The following is an 18,775-nucleotide window of genomic DNA, read 5'->3' on the forward strand; positions in this document are numbered from 1 at the left end:
ACAAGCACTCTGGTATCTCTCACTTTTACTACTTTGTCCTTCTGCCACAGTTTTGTCAGAAGCCACTCCTTCTGCTGGTAGGATTTGCTATTAAAGGTCTAGGTTGCTTTCTTATAGCCTGGTTTGGATCATACACACAATGTGCCCTTTTAACGAACAACTCCTGTGGAATACCAGTCCAGTTGCTTATTTGTGCTTTCATAAAATTGATGCAGCGTGTTCCTTCCAACTTCTCTGGTATAGCTGAAAATCTCAGGTTTTCCATACGTGCCCTGCCCTCTAATTTTATTATTTTTTAAACATCTCTTCTCGAGCAGTCTCCTATTCACCCATCCTTTTCTTTATTTCTACCTCTGATTTTTGCAGCCTTATCATCTCATCTGAATAACTATTTAAAGCTTCTTCCATTTTTTTCCAGCCTTTTATTTGTGTTGATATACTCCATCAGTGTTTTGTTTATTTTAACCAGGTCTATATGCAGTTGTCTTGTATCTTCCTGTAGTTTACTGGAAGTCATGTCTGAAGGTTGCATTGCTTTTTGCTGAACAGCTGCAGAACTCTCCCCAGTCAGTGTTTCTTCCTCATTTTTTTGTATCTGATCTTTTCCAGGTTTTCTGTATTTCTTTATTCCTGGCATCCCAGGCAGTGCCCTTACTATCCAGTTACTGAAATGTACCCTTAAGCACAAGTCTACTGCCTTTCTCTTCTGAGTTTCTGTTTTCACATTGAAAGAACTAGAAGCAACCTGTTGCTCAATGTGCAGCCAGCTTGGAAGTTCTCACCCCTGTGATTTCTATCCACAAACATGAGATACATGAATATCTTACTCTCCCCGTTATATTTAAAGATAATGTACTGAAAGTGCTAACCAAGACCAAACATAGTTCCTCCACAGAACCTGACAATATACCCTTTTGCATAACTAATAGTGTGAAAGTTGCCCTTGCAGAGACCCACTTCTTAAACTGTTTTAACTTTGGTTTAGCTACACGTTGTATGCATGATTGAGTAGCACACTACAACAGAGATGCTTCTCTGCAAGGGGTCCTTTACAACTGACCCAGATAATTGCATACCTACCAGTCTAACAAGCCAACATGTGAAAAGTCGTGAAATGTATTGTAACTGAACTCTGACATCAAGGATGTTCTTCATCTCACATTGCTGCAGTCCTTACACTTGGGTAGTCCGCTGTCCTCGGTCGGCCCGAATATCAAAGTATAAGGCTGACGTCGGTCAAGGCGCATTAGACTGACATCAGGACGTCAGGGTACAAATGCGCATGACCGACGTCATATCCCCAGTCTTTTTTGCCGCATGGTCCGATGCAGAAGCAGCGTTGCAAGTGCCGGTTGGCGTTCTGAAATTTTTCGAATTCGGAGTTTCAGACATAGTCAAAGTTGGCTAAGTACCCCGTTGGGGAATATTTTAGTTTTTTCTTGCCTCAGTGGTTTACCGGATGTCAGAAAAAGTGAATAACTGTATTTCTTGTGGGAAACAGATACCGCATAGAGATTATCTTACTTTGTGTATTCCTTGTTTAGGGCCTGAGCACGACGTTGTGGGGTGTCGCTTTTGTGCTAGATTCAATAAGCGCACTATTAAGAGAAGGTTAGATTGTGCCAGGTTAGTCTTGAAGCGGTGCAATTATAATATGCCGTCGGATGCTCCGGCGCCCGCTTCGAAGAAGCGCAAGGACAAAGCAGCTAAGCCTAGGCAAGAAGAACCGTCTGCCGGACGCCGGTTCTTTAGAGGTGTCGGTGAAGCCGGGGGTTCCACCGGAGGTTTCTCTGGAGTCCCAGGGGGAGACTTTGTTATTGCAGGATGTGGCCTCTCAGGAGGCAGGTCAGGCTGAAGGGGCCTCTCAGGTTACTGTACTCCCTTCCCTTCCTAGGGTGGTTAGGCCCTCTCCTTCTGTTGCCAAGGCTTCTCCCAGAGGCAGGCCAGGTTTAGCTTCAGTTGGTGTCACCCCTAGTTCTTCAGGTTCTGAGCCCAAGAAGCATATGCTTAAAATGGCAGAAGATTTGATTACTTTGATTAGAGGTTCTTTGCCCCCTCCTGATAAGAGACCTAGGGTGGAACCTGAGTTGGGGAGTTTTGAGCAGGCTTGGATGTTTCAGAGTCTTGACTGAAGACTTGCAGGAGTATTCTCCTTATTCTGATTCTGATGTGGATGATTCTACTCCTTCTGCTTCTCCTCCTGAAGATTTTTCTTTTCAGAGACTCTTCATTCCATGAGGGAGCATTTTAAGTGGGAAGGTCAGGACTTCTCTGATTCCAGGAAAAGGCTTAGGAATTTTTGTTTTACCCCAGCATAGGCCTTTGGCTATACCTCCTGTTCTGGATGTTGTGGAAGATGTGTTTGCAGAGGCTTCTCTTAATCCTGATTCTTTGCCTCCTGCTCCTGTTAAGCGGATAGGTATTACAGGGTGCCTGAAGCTCATAAGTATCTTTTAAGAGTCCTAGGGCGGACCCAGAAACTGTTAGTCAGGGGCCTAAGGGTGTTAAGGCTTCTGTTGTTAAAAATCCGGTTCCTCCAGATAAAGAGGCCAGGGCTTTGGATAGATGGGGAAAGAAAGCCTATACTTCTTCCACCCTAGCTATGAGGGCTTTGAATTGCCAGTTTCACATGTTGAAATACCAAAACTATCTACTTTCTCAATTGAAGTCTAAGGTAGATGCTCTGGCGGAAGGTATTGAGTGTAAAGAGTTACAAGATTTAGTACATGTTTCTGAACAGGTGGGTAAGCATTCTTTGCAATGTGGTTTTGATGCTGTACAGGCCTCATCTAGGGTGGCTGCCACTGGGTCAGTTCTTCGCAGGCACGCCTGGCTGAGGGATCAGAATTTGTCTGACCATGTTAAGACAAGGATTTTAGATGCTCCCTTACAATCTGATGTGTTGTTTGGTTCACCTGTCGAGGCAGTCTTAAAGAAAATGGAAGACAAGGCTAAGTCTATGCAGACTGTTAAAGATTTTTTGCAGGTTCAGCCTCCGAAGTTTAGTAGAAATTGGCCTACCAAGGGGTGGGCGTATCCTTCTTATGATTCCCAGTCTAGAGGTAGATCTAGACGTGGTAGGGGCAGAGCTCAGGGCTCTTTCAGGCCTAGAACAGGGAGTTCACCTGCACAGTCTTGGTGAGGGCAGGGGTCAGTCCTTTCGTAAACAGACCCAATGACCTACCTTTTCAGCTGCCAGAGCCTTCTCGTCTGGCAGCACCTTTGGGAGGAAGATTGGCACTTTTCAAGGAAAATTGGAGTTTAATTACCCAGGACAGATGGGTATTGGATATCATACACCAAGGTTACAGGTTTTATTTCCATACCTTGCCTCCTTTCAAAGGCATGCCAGACGTTCCTCCTCAGCAAAGAATAGAGGCTCACAAACAAATTTCTCTGTTACTTCAAATAGGGGCCATACAGCCGGTCCCTATGCCAGAAGTGGGCCTAGGATTTTATTCTCGCCTGTTCCTAGTACCAGAGAAGGGGAACACGTGGAGACCAATTTTGGATTTATCTATTCTCAACACTTATCTGGACATTCCCAAGTTCAAAATGTTGACGTTACAACAGCTTTTACCTCTGCTGGGCAACGATCATTGGATGGTAACTTTGGATCTCAAGGAGGCTTACCTTCATGTTCCTATCAGACTGAGTTGCAGAAAGTATCTGCGTTTTCGGGCTGGGACTTCTCATTATCAGTTCTCTGCATTGCCCTTTGGCTTATCTACTGCGCCCAGAGTGTTCACGAAAGTTCTGGCTCCAGTGATAGCTTTCTTCAGGCTAAAAGGAATACAGATCTATCCTTATTTGGACGATTGCCTGATTCTGGCTCAAGGAAGGGACGAGCTTCTTCTTCATTTGGAATATGTGATAGCAGTGCTAAGATGCCTGGGGTATTCTGTGAACGAAATAAAGTCCAGTCTAGTACCCTCTCAGGACATGTGCTTTCTGGGTGTAAGACTGAATACAGCATCCCAGATGGCCTATTTGACCCCGGACAAACAAAAGAATCTTTCCCTTTACTTTCATCAATTGTCTCATCAGTCCAGGCTGACTGCAAGGACAGTCCTTCAAGCCTTGGGGTTCATGGCATCTTGTATTCTGGTGCTTCCCAATGCCAAACTGCATATGAGGAAGCTACAATGGTATCTCAAAACGTATGGACACAGCACTGCCAGGATCTGGACACTGTCATTCAAATAATACCTTGCATTCAAAAGGAATTTTTGTGGTGGGCTCAGGAATGTCACCTAAACAAGGGACTCTCTGTGACCCGGCCAGAGGCGAGTCAGATTCTAACGACAGATGCCTCAGACAAAGCTTGGGAGCTCATCTAAATGGAAAGTGGATACAAGACAAGTGGCCTGCCAGACTACAACATCTACATATCAACTTGAAGGAGATGTTAGCAGTCCAGTTTGCATTAATAGCTTTCAAGGATTTACTTCTTCCAGGGCAGGTGTTGATTCTAACAGACAACACAACTGTCATGTGGTACATCAACAAGCAAGGGGAACACATTCTTATCCTCTATGCAGGCAAGCAATGATTTTGTGGGAGACTGCTCTCAGTTTACAGCTACATCTTCAGGCAAGGTTTCTGCCGGAGCACAGAACTCCTTAGCAGATGTGTTGAGCAGAAGAATTATGGATCCCCACAGTGGAAATTGGATCCTCATGTATTTCAGAAATTGACAGTGTCATGGGGAACTCCAGACATAGATCTGTTCGCTTCTCCACTAAACCACCAGCTGCCAAAGTTTTGCACGAAAAGGTTTCATCCTACAGCTTGGAAAGTGGATGCTCTTTCTTTCAATTGGAGCAATCTTCATGTGTATGCCTTTCCACCTCTGCCTCTCCTCCCAAAGGTACTTCTAAAGGTCAGACAGGACAAGCCAAGGATGATTTTAATAGCTCCAGATTGGCCTCGACAGCACTGGTACCCATTACTGAGAAGTCTGGTGCAGGAGCCTCCATGGCCTTTGCCTTGATTCCACACCTGTTGTCTCAGGAGGACAGTCATTTACTCAATGTCAAGCTTCACTCTCTTCACCTAACAGCCTGGCATATTCTGTTTTGAACCATAGAAGGTCTCAACTTCCACAGCAAGTTTTGAATGTTATTTTGGAAGCTAGAAGGCCTAGTACAAGGAAAGTGTACGCAGATAAATGGAGGAGATTTTTATTTTGGAGTGCAGCAAAGGATTTTGATGTTTCTGAGCCTAATTTAAGTATGGCTCTTCAATATCTTACTGAGTTACTGGACAAAGGTTTGTCCTTCTCTTCTATTAAGGTTCATGCTGCAGCAATTTCGCTCACTATGATTGTGACCCACCATTGTTTTCTCATCCTTTGTTCAAGCAATTTCTTAGAGGGGCAAAGAATATAAGACCCCACGTAGAGCTCCTACTCCTGCTTGGGATCTCAATTTTGTGTTGGAGAAACTCACTCTACAACCTTTTGAGCCTGCAGCTACTACCGAGTTGAAATATTTATCATGGAAGACTGCTTTTTTGTTGGCCATTACCTCTGCAAGAAGGGTTTCTGAATTGCAGGCCCTTATGGCGGTTGAGCCTTTCTTAATTTTCCATAAGGATAGGGTATCTTTCATTACTAATCCTTCCTTTATGCCTAAAGTGGTTTCTAGTGTGGCTTTAAACCAAACTATTCATGTGCCTACTTTTTATGCAAATCCCCAAAATAAAGGGGAAAAGATTTTGAACACTTTAGATGTACACAGGCAGCTGCGATATTATTTGAGCAGAACTAAAGGGTTCAGGCAGTCTCAGCAGTTATTTGTTTCTTTTGCTTTGAGTTCTCAGGGCAAGCCTGTGTCAAAACAAACTATTTCTAAGTGGATTGGGTTTTGCATTGCTTTCTGTTATTCCCATCATGGCAAGGAGATTCCAGCTGGGATTAGGCCTCATTCCACTAGGGCTACTGCCACTTCGACAGCTTTTTTAAGGGGGGTGGCAACTAAAGATATTTTGGAGGCAGCTACTTGGAGTTCAGTGCATACTTTCTCTAAGCATTATCACCTTCCACTTTACTCTAAATCTAGGGCTGGTTTTGCCACTGCTATTTTACAGGGCATTTTGGCAGCTCCTGCTTCTTTATAGTTTTGCCATCCTCCCTTACCTCTGCTTTGGGATTCTACCCAAGTGTAAGGACTGCAGCAATGTGAGATGAAGAACATAGTACAGTTTTGTACCTACCATAAATGTAGATGTTCAAGATCCACATTGCTGCAGTCCAATTTACCTCCCTCCTTCCCTCTGTAGTTAGAGGGTTGTGTGGGTTGGGTTGTATATATTGTGTATATTGTATATATGGTACATATTATTAGTGCAAGGTTGGTTGGTTGGTTGTTTGCTGTCTTTTGGTTTTGACCTTTCTTTTAGGGTCTTCTGACATCTGGGGCAAGAAAAGACTGAGGATATGACGTCGGTCATGTGCATTTGTACCCTGACGTCCTGATGTCAGTCTAATGCGCCTTGACCGACGTCAGCCTTATACTTTGATATTCGGGCCGACCGAGGACAGCGGACTACCCAAGTGTAAGGACTGCAGCAATGTGGATCTTCGAACATCTACATTTATGGTAGGTACAAAACTGTACTTTATTTTTGCACTTTGACCCCCCACCCCCAACGCTTTGACTTTATGAAAGGTAGATCCTGTCTACTGAATCTGGTGAATGGCTTTAGGAGGGTTCCTGAGGCTGTAGACTGTGGCCAGTAGTATACACTACGTATCTTGACCCGGCCAGTCATTTGATACCAATCCCCATTCCGATATTGTACAGAAGCTAAATGCTTTAAAAATGGACCTACCTTTGGTAAGATGGATAGCAAACTGGCTGAAAGAGTGAACCTATATAGTGCGACCAGCACCTCATCAGAAAGTAAGAACTTGAGCAGCTGTGTCTCTTAGAGCTCTGAGCTGAGTCCTCTCCTTTTTGGCCTTTTACTCTCAGATCTTCAAACAGAATGCCAAAATCTTGGGCTGCCAAAGTTTGTAGATGGCTGCAGACTGGGGATTGTTGTTAACTCACGTCCTCTTACACCCAACCCTTCCTCAAGAATGAACTATCCCTAGTAGACTCATGTGCTAAAACATGAGCTCAAAAGAAATTCAATAAACTGTAGATAAACATGAGCTCAAAAGAAATTCAATAAACTGTAGATAAAATCTTCTCCCTTCATCATACTTTGTAGACGCACATCACTACAAACTCAAAATGTAATTAGGGACCTGTGAACTTTGATTTAATAACTTGCTGCCTTTTGATTATCATGTGACAAATATTGTCAGTAAATCCTCTTTTTAGCACAGATAATTGCCAAAGGAATGTCTTCAAAGTCTAAAGAGGTAATTGTTCCCTTCTACTCAGCATTGATCAGATTAATTATCAACTACAGTGCCCCATTTTTGGATGCATCTCATTAAATGTGTTAAACGATTAGAAAGACCCTAAATGTTCTTAACTGAAAAAAATCACAGGCCTAAAGTGCCGTAGTTGTCAAGCAAATCTGGAAGGTCTGTTACTTTACTCAGTGTCTTATAGACTTTTAGGAGGAGTTCTGTCTTTTTTTGCATGCCATTATTGACCCAGTTGTCCTGGACCTTTTCTATCTCTGTAAGTCCAGTGGCTTTGTCAGCAGTAGAACCAAGGATCTAAATCTTCATCAACAAAAATAAAACTTGGTGGTGGGACAGATTTATAACCCAATACCTCCCTTAACCTCTGGAATAAATTTCTCTTACATGTTAAGCAGTGTGACATGCTGTCTTCCGTTAGACATAACCTAGATAATTGCATGGATTTTCACAAATTTACTCTGAGATTAACTGGTATGACCCTGTTGGAGAAAGGAGGTGCAACTTGATGGAGGGGTAATAGCAAGGTGCATAAATGGTCATAAAACTCTGCAGCCATGCAATAGCTATCTGTGAAATAAAAAAAAAATGTATTTTTTCTTCCAGTCAAGGAAAGCTAATTGTGACTTAAAGAAAAGCAGCAGAAGGAATTACTACTTTGACACAATCCTGCATTACAGCTGGATCTTATGTTACAGCATGCTCCTCAACCAAAGGTGTTAGAGACTAATTAAAATGTCTAGAATCATATGGTTTGCTTATATACTTATTAATTTCAGATCGAGTTTGCTTTCTACTCTGGTTAGAGCCAGAAACTTTGGAGGCAATTGAAATAAATTTCTTTTAGTTTAACCTCATAAATGTGGGACTGGAACTTTTTATATTTTGATGAATAAATAAATACATTGATGCTTTCGACAGCATAGTCAGAGAGTTCTTTATCGTACAGTATTTGGCAAACAGAAGATGCATATTTTTAGGTAGTTCCATTCAAGAAGTGGTAGAAACTTGTAATTTGGGAGGATGCATGTTGCAAATTCAGCCATCTGGTGGTGTAAACCTTTGCTCTAGATGATTGTTGGTGTTCAAGGCGATACCTGATCCCATGTGAAAAATGGGGAAAAAGGGGTTGTGGATGAATGGAACGCATGTACACATTCATTCAGAACCAACTTGTAATGTAGTAAGAATATGCAATTTGTGAGCATCTTCGTTGTGTTCAGCTTGCTGAAGTTGCATGGCTTGCCTAATACTGAAATAAAGTTTGAATCAAAACCTGACCCTTTTTGTCTCATTGCAGCGTCTGTATGTATAATTGGAGAAGTAATCCTTTTATATTTTTGTTCTGCAGGATGACTTCCCTTTTTGCATGCCAGCACTTTTTGTTATGTTGTCGGAGAACAGCAGTATGGCACTGGATCTGTCAGCATGTTCCAAAAACCTTGGCATCACCTGAAGTAGTACCAAAGTGCATGAGACCTTGTAAAAGTATCTCACCACCATACACTTCATCCAACTTCATCTTGACACCAATAGTGAAAAATCACTCTGGAGTAAGACACTTTCATTCTGCTGCACATTTAAGTTCCCAGGATGTAGAACTCACCAGTATACGGTATGGTGTTCAGAGATTGCCATTCTCTTCACTGTCAGACAAAGATCTAGAGTTCTTTGAAAGTGTGTTACCTGGCCGTGTTATTACTGACGTGGATATCTTGGCTTCTTACAATGTGGATTGGATGAAGTCTGTGCGAGGTAAGTATTACTGATAGCTGCTTTATTACATGTGTTTCACCATTTTCCATTTAAACATTTCTGTATTCTGTATTTTGACCCCTTTACTTGATGATCATTTTCTGGTTATCACTCCATTCTCTGTTTCTAGTAATGGAATAGAGATGATCAAAAGAACATAAAAGGCCCTGGTAATTAGTGCAGTCTTTCTCTTGTTGTTGTTCTTTTGGCTTTTCCCGGTTAGGGGTCGCCACAGCGGAACTCCGGTCTGTTAATGATTGGCAGTCGATTTTTTTATGGTGCCGAGGTGCCAGCCCGACGCCCAACCTTCAATGAAGGCACGCCCATTCACACATGTCTTTCGAACGCCACTCGACTGTGGGGGGGGGGGCATGCAGACTCCACACAGAAGGCACTCCAGCCGAGAATCGAACGGGAGAACCTCTTGCTGTGAGGCGACAACGCTACCGGCTTTCTTGTATCCTGGCTAATTTTTTTGTTAAAGTGAATGGAAGAGTATGTATACTGCTGTCTCTTTCATGAACTGCAGGCAGACAGGCTATATAGTATGCATCATATTGAGTGAATGGTGAAATGCTATAGAGTACTACGCTAAATAGTTTCATTTTTTTTTTCTTTTGCTGCATCAGATTGACTGTTTTGTCAGCTTGGACTCCATGTGAACAGCCTAAGATGTCCTTCATGGATGCATCTGCAGTCATAACAACTGGGTTGTCCTGTCGTCAGGCAGCCCTTCAGTCGGCCGGATTCCAAAGTCCGGGTCCGGCTTCGGCTGATGTCGCACTTCACCCGACGTCATCTCTGTTGGTCTTCGGGTATAAAAGCATCAGCCGACGCCATTTTCCTCAGTCTTTCTTGCCGCGTGGCGCCCGAAGCAGAAGCTGTTGGCAAGTGCCGGTCGGTCGGATCCAGAGATTACTTCTACCGAATACTACTTCGAAGACTTCTAAAGCTAAGTACCCCGTTGGGGACTCTTTCTTGCCTCAGCCGATGTCAGAAAAAGTTAATAATTGTTTAACCTGTGGGAAACAAATACCTCATAAAGATTTCCACTCTTATTGTCTGCCTTGTTTAGGCCCAGCCCACGACGTAGCAGCCTGTTCGCCTGTGCTTCTTTCAACCGACAACGCTTAGGCGCCGGTCGGAGTTTGCAGAACAGTTTTTCGGTTCTGATTTTGCGTACATTATGCCGCCGGATCCTCCGACTACCCAATCTGCCAAAAACGCAAAGATAAAGACCGACACTCGCGGTCCGCGGTTTCGGCGAAACCATGGTTAAGCAAATCATGAGTGTCTCGGTTTTGGCGAAACCGAAAACTGATCAAAGTACAGCTGAATCTATCTCTACAACTGAGGCCCCTGCTACCACTCTTGAATCGGCCTCAGAAATGTTATCCACTACGGTGGTTGCCACTGACTTATCAGACACCATTCCCTTGGATGTCTCTACCCCAGCACGTGGTGCTGCTAGGCCTCCAGCAGCCATGTCCATTAAGGCCTTCGCCAGGGCTAAAGCAGCCAAGACTACTAAAACAGTGCCTGTTAAACCCCCCACAACCAGGCCCTCTTCTAGTTCTCAAATGCTTACTTTGGCAGAAGATTTAATTTCATTAATTAGAGGATCTCAATCTCACCCAGACATCTCACCCAGACAGGGCCTCTCAGCCCCCAGAGAAGAGACCTAGGGCACAGCCCCCTGAGCCAGTGTCCTCTGATGATTCTGCTGATGAATCAGACATAACTGACCAGCCAGAGGCTCCTTTCTCCAATTTTGAAGATTCTGATGCTGAAGAATCCATTCCAGCTGCTTCCCCACCAGAAGAATTCTCCTTTGGGGAAACCTTACATGCCATGCGAGAGCAGTTCCAATGGCAGCAACAGGATTTTTCAGACTCCAGAAAAAGACTTAGGACCTTTCTGCACCTTCCACAGCACAGGCCCTTAGCTATACCTCCTGTTCTCTCTGTGGTGGATGATGCTTTCAATGATGTCTGCTCCGCTCCAGATTCTTTACCCCAGCCCCTGCCAAACCAGACAGATTTTACAGGGTGCCAGATACTCATCACCACCTTTACAAGGCCCCACTTGCAGACCCAAACTATATCCCAGGGTCCCAAGGCAGTAGCAGCGACCATAGCTAAAACCCTATTCCTTCTCAAAGGGAAGCACGGTCATTAGACAGATGGGGTAACAAGGTCTACACTTCAGCTACTCTCTCAGCTAGAGCTTTAAACTGTCAGTTTCACATGATACAATACCAAGAGTTTATGCTTGATCAGTTAACTAAAAAGCTAACCACTGATGAATCTCTTGATAAGAAATATGTATTAGAAATGGTAAATAACATACAACAGGTTAGTAACCATTCCTTAAAATGTGGCTATGATGCACTGGAGGCTTCATTTAGATCAGCCATGACTGGCACAGTGATAAGAAGACATGCATGGCTAAAGGAGCAAGCCTTACCGGATCATGTTAAAGCTAAGTTGCTAGATGCTCCTATGGATAAGACAAGTTTGTTTGGTACACCTGCCCAGCAGGTTATGAAGAAAATGGAAGAAAAGGCAAAATCTGTTCAAACGGTTAAAGATTTCTTGCAGGTTCAACCCCCAAGGTTTAGCAGGAACTGGCCTGCCAAAATTGGTCCTTTCCTGACTCCACAAGATCTCAAAGGGGCAGGAATAGACGTTCCAGAGGCAGAAACCAATCCAGAGGAGGTGCCTACAGAGGACGACAGTGGCAAGGTAACAACAGAGGCACAGACACAACAACTGCCACTACATCAACACAACCACAGTGACTTAACCCTAAATCCGCCTACCAGGGAACAAATAGCAGCTCCTCTAGGCGGAAAGTTAACCTTATTTTCAAAGAACTGGCACTACATAACAAAAGACAAGTGGATTTTACAAACCATAGATCAAGGTTACCGGTTTCACTTCCACACTTTACCAGTCAAAAGAGGAATGCCAAATCTACCTTCAAATCAAAAAACAGAGGCACTACAACAGATAATGGAGTTAGCAAACATGAGAGCTGTGGAAAGAGTGCCAACAGCAGAGCAAGGAAAGGGGTTCTACTCCAGACTATTCCTAGTTCCAAGAAAGGAAAAAGTTGGAGACCAATTCTCGACCTGTCCACCTTAAATACATACATCATTGTCCCAAAATTCAAAATGCTGACCCTACAGCAACTTCTTCCCATGCTGGGCAAGGAGTGTTGGCTGGTAACTCTAGATCTCAAGGAGGCATACCTGCACGTCCCCATTCGACCAATCTGCAGAAGATACCTCAGATTTCTTGCAGGATCAGAGCACTATCAATTCTCAGCATTGCCCTTTGGCTTATCTACTGCCCAGAGTATTCACAAAATGCCTGGCATCAGTAATCGCCCATTGCAGACTACAGGGAATTCAAATTTACCCATACCTGGACGACTGCCTGCTACAAGGGGACAACAAAAGCAAGCTGACAACAGATTTACAAAGGGTCATTTACTTGCTACAAGCACTGGGATACACAGTCAATTTACAAAAGTCAAGGCTGATACCATCCCAAACATGGACATTCTTGAAGCTGAATTGGACACAGTAAAACAAATGGCATTCCTAACTACAGAAAAACAAAAGAACTCCCTCTTTACTTCTTGGCACTAACAAAACTGAACAAGTTAACAGCAAGAAAAGTACTGCAGGCCTTGGGCTTCATGGCATCATGCATAATCTTGATCCCATTTGCCAGACTACATATGAGAAAACTACAGTGGTACCTAAAGAATTTATGGTCCCAACACAGACACAGCCTAGAAACAGAAATCCCACTAATTCCATGCTTAAAACAGGAGTTCCTATGGTGGGCTCAGGCATGCCAGTCAAACCCAGGCCTACCCTTTCGCAGATGTCAAGCAAGCCAGACCATCACAACAGACGCTTCAGACCTAGGATGGGGGGCCCACATGCTGGACAAATGCGTGCAAGGATTGTGGACACAGGATCAACTTCACCTGCACATCAACCTAAAAGAAATGCTGGCAGTAAAACTGGCAATCCAAAAATTCAGACCATTTCTCTAAGAGGGCCAGTTGATGATAAGGACAGACAACACCACAGTCATGTGGTACATCAACAAACAGGGAGGCACTCATTCATACCCCCTATGCAGAATGACTTTGGAGCTGTGGACCCTGGCACTCAGCTACAACATCCAGTTACAGGCAATATTTGTACCGGGAAAAGAAAATACTCTAGCAGACATATTAAGCAGAACCACATCGGATGCCCACGAATGGAAGCTGCACCCGGACATCTTCAAGACCATCTCAAAGAAATGGGGAATGCCTCAGATAGATCTATTCGCATCACCTCTCAATCACCAGCTCAAAAATTCTGCACAAGGACATTCCACCCACTAGCATGGAAAGTGGATTCGCTCTCCTTCAGCTGGAAAGGCCTAACAGCATATGCATTCCCACCTCTTCCCTTGATACACAAAGTACTACTAAAAATCAAGGAAGAACGTCCAAGGATAATCCTGATAGCTCCAAACTGGCCAAGACAACACTGGTACCCACTGCTGAGGAGCATGTCTCGAACAATATGTGGCCAATACCCTGATGCCTTTGATGTTAACTCAGAACAACTACAGCATCATACATCCAAACCTAAAACGTTGCAACTGACTGCATGGAACATCACATAGCAGCAGCTAATCCAGAACTTTCCCAAAGAGTTAAAGACATTATTCTTGAAGCACGCAGACCTTCAACAAGAAGGAACTATGCTGGAAAATGGAAAAGGTTTGTCATTTGGAGTACTGAAAGAGGAAAAGATGTGTCAAACATAGATATGCCTAACATTCTGGAGTATCTGGCGAACTTCTTCATTCAGGCCTGTCCTACTCCTCCATCAAGAAACATGCATCAGCTATTTCAGGAGAATACAGCATAGATCCACCTGTTTTTAGGCACCCTTTGCTCAGGCAATTCCTCAGAGGAATCAAGAATGTAAAACCTCCAAGGAAACCACCATTACCAGCTTGGGACTTAAACTTTGTGCTAGAAAAGTTGACACTATCACCCTTTGAACCAGCAGCAACAGCAGACCTACAACACCTGTCATGGAAAACTGCTTTCCTACTGGCAATTACTTCAGCAAGGAGGGTTTCAGAACTACAGGCCTTAATGGCAGTGCAACCCTTCCTAATCTTCCACCAAGATAGAGTGTCCATGAGGACTAATCCTACATTTATGCCTAAGGTGGTATCCAGAGTGTCTTTAAACCAGGCAATCCACCTACCTACCTTCTTTCCCAACCCACAAAACAGAGGGAAAGAATACTGCATACCTTGGATGTACATAGACAGCTACGCTACTACTTGGACAGAACAAAAAGTAGCAGAAAGACTGACCAACTTTTGTAGCCTATGCAACAGGAAGGGAAGGAAAAGCTATTTCCAAACAGACAATCTCCAAATGGATAGGAAATTGCATACGATTCTGTTACTCCTTCCATGGAAAACCAATTCCACAGAACATAAGACCTCATTCTACAAGGGCAACAGCCACTACCACAGCCTTCTTACGAGGAGTGGCAACCAAAGACATTATTGAGGCGGCTACTTGGACCTCCGTGCATACATTTGCCAAGCATTATAATTTGCCTCTATATTCCAGATCCCGAGCAGGGTTTGCCACTGCTGTACTGCAAGGGATCCTAAACACACCATAATCTACTTTTATCCTCCTCCCTAGTTGGCTATGGTATTCTACCCAGTTGTTATGACTGCAGATGCATCCATGAAGGACATAGTACAGTTTTGTACCTACCATAAATGTAGATGTCCGAACTGGATAGCATCTGCAGTCAGGATTACCCTCCCTCCTTCCCTCTGTGGTACTCCTAGGGTGTTTACCCTCCTAATAGCTAGCTGGTGGGCAGAGTCTTTTATGGTGTATTTGTTTGTATATATGTACATACATGCTTATTTTTGTGTTTACCTCTATCTTTTGGAAACATTGGCATCTATCCAAATTTTAGCCTTCAAGAGGGCTACTGGCATCTGGGGCAAGAAACACTGAGGAAAATGGCGTCGGCTGATGCTTTTATACCCGAAGACCAACAGAGATGACGTCGGGTGAAGTGCGACATCAGCCGAAGCCGGACCCGGACTTTGGAATCCGGCCGACTGAAGGGCTGCCTGACGACAGGACAACCCAGTTGTTATGACTGCAGATGCTATCCAGTTCGGACATCTACATTTATGGTAGGTACAAAACTGTACTTTCCAATGTCAACACTTCTGTTTTCCAGCCATCTGGTAAACAATAGAAATGGCAAGTCACTAGTATCTTCTGCAGAATCACTCATCAGTGAAATTGGATGATTTATGACTGGTCCAAGACTGAGAGAAAAACATGATCTCTGGTCCAAGGCAGACTTAATGAGCTCTGCATAGTTGTGGTGTTGGTGAACAAGCCATTTTGCTAAAGTACTGTGTAGATCCATTAATTTGGACTTGAATATGGTTTTACCCTCACCTTTTCTTCTCCCTCTCAGGTTCTCATTGTTACATTGAACAAACAGCTGAGGGCTTGCCTCACAGTTGAACGACTTCTGTTGCTTGACATTTGACTGGCCAGTGGTAGTGGGCATTTAAACTATGTATTGACACCTGCATCCTCTCCAACATGCAAATTATAGATTGTAACATGTTTCGTCTACAAACCCTGTTGAGCAGTGTTGGCAAATCTGTATTGCATCTGCATTCTACATCACACCTCTCCCTTCTGCAGGTAGCTGGGATTGCTTTTTATCTTGACTCTAACTTCAAACTTCTTTCCAGTGAATGTTGCCTAATGCCTAGTATCAAGATAGAGTGCAGAGAACTTTTTATAGTCCTTTAGTGCTCTGATCTATCACTTTAGGTTGCAGTCGCTAGACAAAATGTTTGCACACAGAACTAATACTCTGTGCCTTGACTATCTCAAAAATAATTATCGGAATTTCTGAATTCCAAGGTTGATTGCTGTCACAAATATTAATCGCTTTTTGGCATACAGTTGTTATATTTTCATACATATGAATTTCTGTATTCTACAAGTTATATTACTCAGTGATTTAGCTTCTTAGTCTGTAGCTAACAGCTGAGTTCATACTTTCATATTTAAGTTTTTCAATGTTGTTACTTTTATTTCATTTTGTTTTTTTGTTTAGTTTTATGTGCCATGCCTCACACTCTTGTACACTTCTTGTTCATTTTGCATGTGGCTCTCTCTCACTGGCATTAGTGCTGTTCTGAAAAATATGCGCATGCAGACACGTGTCTATAATTCCATGATGTTAAGGACCCAACCCAGTGATCTTGTATTTCTCCACAAACACTTGAATTAAAAGATTTGGCTATCCAGTAGAAAAATAAATAAGACATGTTGAAGAGAGAAATGTATTACTCTTTCCATTCCTTCTTTCTGGAAAAAATTTCAGTTAACATGTAAAACAGTGTGATACCCTTGCTTCCTTTAAGGCAGACCTTAATGATAGGATGGGCACCTGTACATCTAGCCAAGGCATTACTTGTTTTTCCCTCTGGGACAGGAGATCCAACTTGCTTAGTCCTTGAGCTACTGAGATTAGCTGGAAGTTCTACCACATTATCTAGTGTCTTATAGACTTTTTGAGTGGAGATCTCTGTCTTGCTTACAGTGCTATTAGAGACCTAAATGTCCTGGATCTCCTGTTTCTCTTGAGTTTTCTCATTTCTCCAAGTCCAGTATCTCCACTAGTATTAAAACCTAGGGCCTGTATCTTCTCCAACAGATGAATAAAGCATGATGGTGGGGCAGGTTTATAGCCCATTGTGTCCAAAACCGGTGGAATAAACTTCCCTTGTGTGTTGAGCAGTGAGACTTGCTGTCTTCCTGTAAACATAATATAACTGACATGATGATTATCCATGAATTCACTCCAGGATTGACTGGTGTGGCCTTCCTGGAAGAATGATGTGCTTGCCTGAAGGGAGGGTTCTGGCAAGTTAGTGATCATGAGAAGTTGTCTTGGGGTGCTGTATGAGGGTGGATATTGGCAAGCTGACTATGGTGTATGAACTGTCTCTACCTTGTAAACTTTATGAATCTATGAAAACAGACAATGTTAAGTTATCTATCTCGCCTTCATTCTTGCTGGATGGGTTCGGTGCCGATCCTCGGCTCAGACTCGGCCAATACTAAAGCTCGAGAGCTAATTCCACCAGCTCGAGGCTCCCCTATATCCCACAATGCTAGGCGGTAACTACTCAGATCTCGTTTGCCGCTTAGCTGACGAGGTGCTTTTCTACCGGCTCTGGCAGGTTAATGAAGAATTTAATTGTAAATTTTTCAATTCTCAGACCCCTAGTACCCTTTTTTACTAAAACCTTTAGTTTTAAATTCCCCTTTTCCTGGTTCGACAACTTTGTTGCCCTTAATTCCTTCTTTTATTCCCCTTTAGTTTTAGGCCTTAGGCCCCTTCCCCCTCCTTCTTCTAGTCCCCTTCAGTGACTGGTAATTTATTTTTAAGGTGTGTGTGTGTGTGTGTGTGTGTGTGTGTGTGTGTGTGTGTGTGTGTGTGTGTGTTTTCTTGGACCATTTATTATGTCTAAGGAATCTAAGGTCTCAGGCTTCAAGAAGTGTGACTCGTGCTGTCAGAAAATGTCTCTGACAGACGGTTACACTTCTTGTGTGTATTGCCTGGGACCTTTGCACCTGCAGGATTCTTGTGCTGTTTGCCATGGTTTTAGCCCTAGAGTCCTGCAGGAACGCAAGAATAAATTAATCTTGCGTGGCTTATTAAAGCCTGAAGGCCCCCCCCGACTCAGTCTGTGTCGGGGAAGCCTTCTAAGACTTGCAAACAGTCAGCTCCGGTTTCTGAGTCGACTTCTGGAAAGGTAAAGTCTGCTTCGACATCGGCTCCGGCCGGAGCCGATGTTTCCAAGCCTCATACTGTTACCTTGGCTCCGGCTGGAGCAGAGGTTGATAAGACTCCATTGGCTCCGATACTCTCATCGGAGCAACCTTCTAGGAAGAGATCTAGATCCCCCTCTATCGGCTCCGTGCACTCGGCACCAGGATCCCCTCTTCTTTCTGAACGGAGCCATAGAACACATTCCTCACGGTCTTCTAGGCTATCTGACCATGATTTGCAAAGGGTAGTGAGTAGACTTCTCAAGTCTGAGGCACTGGCCCAAATGCTGCATAGCCCGACTCAGCAGTCAGTGGCTATTTCCGTTCCCCAATGTATTCCTCCTGCGACTCCTTTGAGTTCGGAGCCAGGGCTCGTCGGAGCCATGACTGTCGGTGCGTCGGATCCGATACCTTCCCTTACGGCTCCGTCATCTGCTCCGATCTCCTCCTTGGAGGGATCTCGACGCCGAGCTTCCCTCGTCGGCTCCGAGGGGGCAAGTGGCATCGGACCCTTGTCCGACCCCGCTCTCCCTCTCGGGGCTTCGGCGCTGGTGAGTTCGGCTCCGACATCGGCCTCGGAGCCGTCCCTGTTGGTGACGGGGGGGTCCTTGTCTCTTCGGAGCGGGGACCTCCGGCCTTGCCTGATAGGGGTGCCTTCGAGGTCATGCGAAGCGTGCTAGAACCAGGGTCTGCCCCACAGTCAGC

At 44.0% G+C, this 18,775-nt stretch overlaps 1 protein-coding gene across 4 annotated transcripts in view; it reads left to right on the top strand.

Moving 5' to 3' along the window:
- The window catches only part of D2HGDH (D-2-hydroxyglutarate dehydrogenase), a 719,825-nt gene that overhangs the window by 89,798 nt on the left and 611,252 nt on the right, over positions 1-18,775 (top strand). For all 4 annotated transcript variants that reach the window (XM_044069611.1, XM_044069612.1, XM_044069613.1 and 1 more), the window contains exon 2: positions 8,733-9,136. In XM_044069611.1, coding sequence (XP_043925546.1) covers positions 8,734-9,136 — 403 coding nt within the window. In that variant the 5' untranslated portion in view covers position 8,733. The remainder of the gene's footprint in view (positions 1-8,732; positions 9,137-18,775) is intronic.

The sequence above is a fragment of the Protopterus annectens genome, chromosome 4.part0 (assembly GCF_019279795.1).
Source record: "Protopterus annectens isolate FY-2018-M chromosome 4.part0, PAN1.0, whole genome shotgun sequence".
NCBI lineage: Eukaryota > Metazoa > Chordata > Ceratodontiformes > Protopteridae > Protopterus > Protopterus annectens.